The 7546-nt window shown below is 36.4% G+C and overlaps 3 protein-coding genes across 3 annotated transcripts; 1 reads left to right on the top strand and 2 right to left on the bottom strand.

Annotated features, from left to right (window-relative positions):
• Window positions 1-689: 689 nt before the first annotated feature.
• On the bottom strand, window positions 690-2996 carry HCA4 (RNA-dependent ATPase HCA4; the record flags this gene model as incomplete). The annotated part of the gene is made up of 1 exon (XM_001645448.1): window positions 690-2996. One exon carries the CDS (start codon window positions 2994-2996, stop codon window positions 690-692), a length of 2307 nt encoding a protein of 768 aa, XP_001645498.1.
• A 657-nt stretch (window positions 2997-3653) lies between these two features.
• PML1 (Pml1p) lies at window positions 3654-4301 on the top strand (the record flags this gene model as incomplete). The annotated part of the gene is made up of 1 exon (XM_001645447.1): window positions 3654-4301. The coding sequence occupies one exon, from the start codon at window positions 3654-3656 to the stop codon at window positions 4299-4301; it is 648 nt and encodes a 215-aa protein (XP_001645497.1).
• A 238-nt stretch (window positions 4302-4539) lies between these two features.
• KAR2 (Hsp70 family ATPase KAR2) lies at window positions 4540-6597 on the bottom strand (the record flags this gene model as incomplete). The annotated part of the gene is made up of 1 exon (XM_001645446.1): window positions 4540-6597. The coding sequence occupies one exon, from the start codon at window positions 6595-6597 to the stop codon at window positions 4540-4542; it is 2058 nt and encodes a 685-aa protein (XP_001645496.1).
• Window positions 6598-7546: the final 949 nt, after the last annotated feature.

Raw genomic sequence — 7546 nt, 5'->3', positions numbered from 1 at the left:
CCACTTTTCCCTTATCCTTTCCCAACAAACCTCAATCTCAAAACAACACTTGAATACCGGCCTGCTACCACTCAGATCCTAACCAATGTCAGCAATTGTATCCCTCTTGTAGCAACCCCAAAAAAATTTGTCAAAACTTTTATTACAAGTTCATCAACATCATCTTATAGAAACTCATCGTTCTAATATTCCAAAATATTTAATTTTATTTTTATCAGTCCGCTTTATAACTATTGTAATTGTATACGACGGTGTATATACATACATACTATGGGAAGTTGTGAAGATGCTGTTACTGCTTATTACTAACTACTATAACTTATACAAATGCCATATAAAGGCTTCTATAATCAATTGGTCCATTGGTTTGGTTTCATTTGGTGTCTTGAATCTTGCAAGCAATCAAAGAGTATCTGGTCGTGGTAGATATACTTGTGCATCTCTATTCTATCCCTTTTCTCCGCTAGCTTTGATCATGTGATTTAACAATTTATTCTAATTCTGTCTTGATGCAATAATGGATAATGGATAATGGATTGAGAGGAAGGGAAGGGAAGGAAGATATACCTTTCCATAAACATCTTATTATAATGATGTCAATGGTACACTTTTAATACAGTCCTTTTGTAATGTGTGTTCTAAAAATGTCTTGGGACAGAATTTTTTCTTTCTATGCTAGACTTGAATGATCAATTGTCAATTAATCTTGCGGTCAACGATTCTAAATCTTCTAATGTCTGTGGTTCTTCAACTTGAATAACACCGTCATCAGAATCGTTGTCATTGTAATTGTTGTTTGTTTCAAATCTAGATCTCTTTCTTAGACGTGATCCTTCTTCGTCATCCGAATCTGGATCTTGCATATCATCGCTTAAATTACCTGTTCCTAGGAATGGAACCTTTTCCTCACCACTGGACTCATTGTCCATATCAGCTTCCATTTCTCTTCTGATCGCTTCTAATCTCTTACGTTTCTTTTCTTGCTTCTTTTGCTTAGCAACTTGTTTATCCTCCACATCAACTTCATTCATGACATCCTTTTCCTTCTGTAAGTATTCCAATTTTTGATCTTCTGCTGCACCTGCTTTAATGAAATCTTCTTCACCTTGTAATTCATAAACTGGATGAGCAGCACCATCATCATCGAATACAACTCTCGTAGCGTTACCTTTAGTAGATAATGAAGCCTTTTTGGATAAGGCTCTCTTTTGTGCACGCCTAGAAGATGGTAAACTTAATTGAGGCAGCTCTTCTTCATTTAGGGCGTGATCAGTACGTTTGATAGAAATGAAATCATCATCTTCATCCTCTTGAGCTTGGGCTTTTGTAATGTTCAAATAATGTTCACTCAAGACTGTTTGATTCTTACGTTCAAACATTTTGTCATATTTTGTTCTAACTGGTTGTTTACTCTTCTCTTCAACTAATTCACCGTCTTCATTGGTCTTTGCCAAAGACAGCAATTGTCTGGATGCATTTTTCATTTGTTTAATTTGTTCTACAGATTTAGTTCCCTTCATCTTGATCTTTGGTGCACCTGGCAAACCCAATGAGTTTGCAAATTCATCAGTAGGGAGTTCTTCGAATTTGAAAACTTCTTTATCCTTTTGAATGAAAACAGATCTGATATATGAAATGAATGCTTTTTGACCAAGATATTTCAATTCTGGGTCTTTGAATAACAATGATTGTAATTGTGGTTTGATTGATTTCTTCTTCGACTGCTTAATTGTCAACTTACTTGGTTCGATTTTTCTTGAAGCAAGTCTCTTTAGGAAACCTTCCTCCTCTTGAGGTGTCAACATAATCATAGATTTCCCCTGTTTACCATAACGAGCACATCTACCAACTCTATGAATATAAGTATCCACATCTTCAGGACAATCGACTTGAACGACCCAATCGATTGCAGGGAAATCGATACCTCTAGCTACAACATCAGTAGCAAAAAGACAGACATGTTGAGCTCTGTTGAATTTATCCAAAGTTTCAGTTCTAGCTTTTTGCTTTTGTCTACCATGCAAATGCATTAATGATATACCAGGTTGCATTTTTCTAAAAGTTTCATAAACAAAATGAACCTGTTTAGAACTTGATAAGAATACAATCATTTTACTTTTCAAGTGAGATTTGATAAAACTGTATAACATATCTAACTTATCAGGAAGTTCGACATTAATGTATGATTGTTGTAAAGTTTCTGGGGTACTAGGTCCTAATACTTTACCATTAGATGGGTTCAAAATATCAGGGTTACCGATAGTTTTATAATCTGTCAATGACAATCTAGCCAAATCTTCTAACGATTGTGATTGAGTAGCAGAAAACAATAGAGTTTGTCTAGTTGGTGGAAGATTACTTACGATTGCATCTAAAGTTTTCTTGAAACCCATATCCAAACATCTATCAGCTTCGTCCAATACTAACATTTGTAAATTTGAAGTGTTCAAACCAATAGCCTGATCCATATGTTGCAAAATTCTACCTGGTGTACCAATTAAAATATTAATCTTTGAAATTCTTTCCATTTCAAATTTGACATCTTTACCACCGATAACCAAACCTGCAGAGAAAGAAGTAGAAGTACCGATTTTAAGTAAAACTTCATAAATCTGCATTGCCAATTCTCTTGTAGGTGAGATGATTAAGGCACCTAACCCATCAAATTCAGTCCATCTTTCACGATATAGTTTTTCTAATACAGGTATCAAAAATGCTAAAGTTTTACCAGAACCTGTTTTCGCAGCACCTAGGATATCATAGCCCTTTAAAGACATTGGGATAGAATCTCTTTGAATATCTGTCAACTTAAGAAAAGCAGAATCGTTCAAACCTTTTAAAGTTGAATTACTAATAGGTAAGTCCTTAAAGAAGACTGGCTTATTTATACTAGCATCATATTCGTCAATTTTTGTTTCTAACTCTTTAATGTAGTCTACTTCCTTCTTACGTAGCTCCTTACGCTGAGTAGTGTTATATCTTTGTTTCTTAGCCATCTTAATCTAAATATCCAGAATATATGCTCTTGATAAGTTATCTATTGAATTTAAATCTTGTCACAGTTTCTGCGTAAACTGTTCAATATAACTGAGATAATAATTATTATTTTTTCTCTGAGCCAAAGCAAATAACGCAAAATTCTAATATTTAAAGCCAACAATAAGTCACCACCACTGTATCAAACGTCAATCGCCTTGCTTAGATCACCATTCCAACCCCAAATATACAACTAAAACCATAATCTAATCAATATGTTGAACTGATCTCTCTGGTTCTTTATATCAAATTTGGCGATGAGATGAGATGAGATGAGATGAGATGAGCTTTGTCAGGAAAAATTTTATTCAGTTCGGCTTATATAGTGTCGTTGATGGTGATATCGGATTTTATGCCTTTTAAAGTTAATATCAGATATCAAGAATGGATTTCGAAATTGTATTAAAGGAAGGCATCATACCTCATCTCTAGTTTAAAACTTGGGATTTTGGAGGTTTGGGAGTTGGAAAGAGGTGTTTGAAGTTGATCTAAGGTCATCTGTTGGTTATCTTCAAGGTGATTAAGGTAGGCACTGAAGTTTTCTGTGCAAAATTTCGTTAGTTTGGCTTATAGGCTCTGGTAGATTCAAGTTATATATATACGGTGATAGAAAGAACATGGACAAATTTAGAAAGAGACCCATTTATAGACATGGTGATGGTGGGAATCTGATTAAAAGACGGAGGGATGATAGTCGTATTAAGGTTTTGCCTATTTTCGAACCTTCTGGACTGCTGGAACTGGATGCTTGTGGTGATAGAGGTATACAATTGAAGTATGCAGAGCCCGATGATAAGATAGCCATCGAGACATATTGGAAGAAACATCGCATTCCAATGAGGGAGAGAAATCTGTACCAGCTGGTTATGTATAGAAAAGGTGTTCGTGATCCTATTAGAGAGTTTGATTTGACTGAGAAGAGTTCTTTTCTAATTGGACGTGATATGGGGAAAAATCAAAAGGCAGTGGATGCAAGGCCAGAAGCAAAAGAAGATGATGATGATAGAGAAGAAGAGATAGTTTTGGCAGATATTGGAATTCCTGAAGAGACTTGTTCAAAACAGCATTGTGTATTACAGTTCAGAGAAGTTGATGGGCAGCTCAGGTTGTATATTATAGATTTGGACTCATCTAACGGAACTGTATTGAATGGAGAAAAATTGCCTAGGTCCCGTTATGTTGAGCTTCGAAGTTGTGATGTAATAACGTTATCTGAAATAGAACAAGACGTTGATTACGAGCTGGTCTTTGTAATGTCAAATTGAGATTAATGAGCACTGCAGCGTTGAAATGATCCGTTAACTAGTGTTTTTTTTTTCATATTACATATGTATACATATATATTCTTAGATATAAACGTTATAAGATATACGTGCGTAAATATATATATATACTACTTCATATTTACTGACAATCTATATTGATAAACTTTTTGGAAAGCAATGTGAGAAAATTATAAAAAAGATAAAGATGGATATAAAGAGAGTTCAACCATGAGAATGATTACAATTCGTCATGTTCGAAGTAATCACCATCATCATCCTCATCTTCGAAATCATCATCATATGCAGAATCATGAGCGGCGTTGGCACCACCGGCATTACCGTATAATTTAGAGGTGATTGGGTATGCAACTTCAGATAAAGATTCGTATTTTTCATCGAATTCTTCAGCCATGGCGGTGTCAAAGTTGTCATCCAACCAGTCCAAAACATCATTGACAGCATCTAACAAAGTTTCCTTATCATCTTCATCCAAAACAGTGGCCAAGTCACCTTTAACTTGGTTCTTCAAACTGTGGGCGTAGTTTTCTAATTTGTTTCTGGATTCAATCTTAGCTTTAATCATTTCATCTTCAGAAGCGTATTTTTCAGCATCTTCAACCATTCTTTCGATGTCATCCTTAGATAATCTACCAGCATCGTTAGAGATGGTAACAGATTCGGACTTACCAGTACCCTTATCAGTAGCAGTAACTTGCAAGATACCATTAGCATCTAGAGCAAAAGTGACTTCAATTTGTGGAATACCTCTTGGGGCAGGTGGGATACCAGTCAATTCGAATCTACCCAACAAGTTGTTGTCCTTGACCATAGCTCTTTCACCTTCGAAGATTTGGATGGTGACAGTTGGTTGGTTGTCGGCAGCAGTAGAGAAGATTTGAGATTTCTTAGTTGGGATAGCGGTATTTCTCTTGATCAATGGGGTCATGACACCACCAGCGGTTTCGATACCTAAAGTCAAAGCGTTAACATCCAATAAGACGATGTCTTCAACACCTTCTTCACCGGACAAAACACCGGCTTGGACAGCAGCACCGTAAGCAACAGCTTCATCAGGGTTGATACCCTTGGAAGCCTTCTTACCATCGAAGAATTTTTCCAATAATTCTTGGACCTTTGGAATTCTAGTGGAACCACCGACCAAGACAATATCATCAATATCCTTCTTATCTAGACCAGAATCTTTCAAAACTTTTTCGACAGGTTTCAAAGTCTTCTTGAACAAGTCCAAATTCATTTCTTCGAATTTAGCTCTAGTCAAAGTTTCACTCAAATCGATACCATCGACGAAGGAGTCGATTTCAATTCTAGTGGACATTTGAGAAGATAAGGCACGTTTAGCCTTTTCAGCTTCTCTCTTCAATTTAGCCAAAGCTTTATCATTATCGGATACATCGATACCATGTTTCTTCTTGAAAGACTTGATCAATTGACGAACGATCTTGTAATCGAAATCTTCACCACCCAAATGAGTATCACCAGCAGTAGCTTGGACTTCGAAAACACCATTTTCAATAGACAACAAGGAGACATCGAAAGTACCACCACCTAAATCGTAAACTACAATTTGTCTTTCTTCATTTGATTTGTCCAAACCGTAAGCAATTGCAGCAGCAGTTGGTTCATTAACAATTCTCAAAACGTTCAAACCAGCAATGGTACCTGCATCTTTAGTGGCTTGTCTTTGAGCATCGTTGAAATAAGCTGGGACAGTAACGACAGCATGAGTGACTTTTTTACCTAAATAATCTTCAGCAATTTTTTTCATCTTACCCAAGATCATACCAGAGATTTCTTCTGGAGTGAAGAGAGTGTCTTCACCTTTGACCTTGACAGAGACAACAGGTTTACCGTTTTGGTTAACGATGTTGAATGGTAAATGTTTCATATCCTTTTGGACAGATCTGTCGTTGAACTTCAAACCGATCAATCTCTTGATATCAAAGACAGTGTTCTTTGGGTTAGAAGCAACTTGATTCTTAGCAGCATCACCGATCAATCTTTCATCATCAGTGAATGCAACGTAAGAAGGAGTGATTCTATTACCTTGTTCGTTTGCTAGAATTTCAGTCTTACCATTTTTCATAACAGCAACACAAGAATAAGTGGTACCCAAATCGATACCGATAACAGTACCATAATTATCAGAATCGTCACCTCTAACTAATATACTCTTGTTAAACTTACCAGAACTACCACCAAATGGTAAACCAATAACTAACAAAACGTATAGTAATGTAACAAATGGCAATAGCCATTTACTAGATTTTGAATACATTATCACTAGTAAAAGATATAACTATAATAGTGTATATATGTAGATATACGTGTTACCTTTATGTAGATGTATATTGAAGAATTCTAAACCTAACTTCGAAAGAAAACTGAAAACTGAAAAGTCCAACTACAAAACTTTAAAAATGTTCAAATATCACATATATATAACCTAAATCAGTTAAACTATATATATCAATCAGTTTCTAATCCCAAACTATGCTCGATTCAGCTTTAACATTTTCAAACACGTTACAACAACAATTTGTTTCGTTTCGTTTCGTATCGTTTCGTGGTAGAGAGAGAGGTGAAACTTTTTTCTTCTCGAACCTTCGACCACCTCAACAGAACAGAACAGAACAGAACAAAAGAGGCAAAAGGTTACAACGTTTTGGCCAGTGGTTGCTACAAGAAGAGCAGTCTTCTAGTGACAGAGGATGGCATGGAATGGTGGCATATTTGCCGTTGTATTACGTCTATAACCCTACCTATACAATGGGTAGGGTCTGCTCTTGCTTCATCTTGATCTTGCACTTGCACTTGCACTTGGAACTGGAATTGGAATTGGAATTGGAAAGGTTGTTCTCTTCGATTCTGTTCAGCTGGATGCCAAACTTCTGGATTGCTGTGGATTGATTCATGAAATGACATGATAGGATATGATATGATGATGCCTTTGTTTCGTTGTTCTAGGTTCTGTATTCGTTATATACTTGGTACATAAGTTATCTTTGCAAAGAGGTTGTAGTTGTGGTTGTGGTTGTGGTCGTGGTTGTTCCTGTGCTCCGTGATGTGTTAGCACTCGGAGGTCCAAGGTCCAGGATCTTGGTTGGGTCTTGGACCTTGGGTCTTGGGTCCTAGATCCTGGGTCGAGAAAGAGCAGGAGTACGGACAGGAGGAGTGCAAAAGACCCTGTCTTGTTTGTCATTGTATTCAGTGGGTAGGCTAGGGAA

This window comes from Vanderwaltozyma polyspora, genomic scaffold (assembly GCF_000150035.1).
Source record: "Vanderwaltozyma polyspora DSM 70294 KpolScaffold1004 genomic scaffold, whole genome shotgun sequence".
NCBI classification, from domain to species: Eukaryota; Fungi; Ascomycota; class Saccharomycetes; order Saccharomycetales; family Saccharomycetaceae; genus Vanderwaltozyma; species Vanderwaltozyma polyspora.
This window is presented reverse-complemented; position numbering and strand designations above follow the sequence as displayed.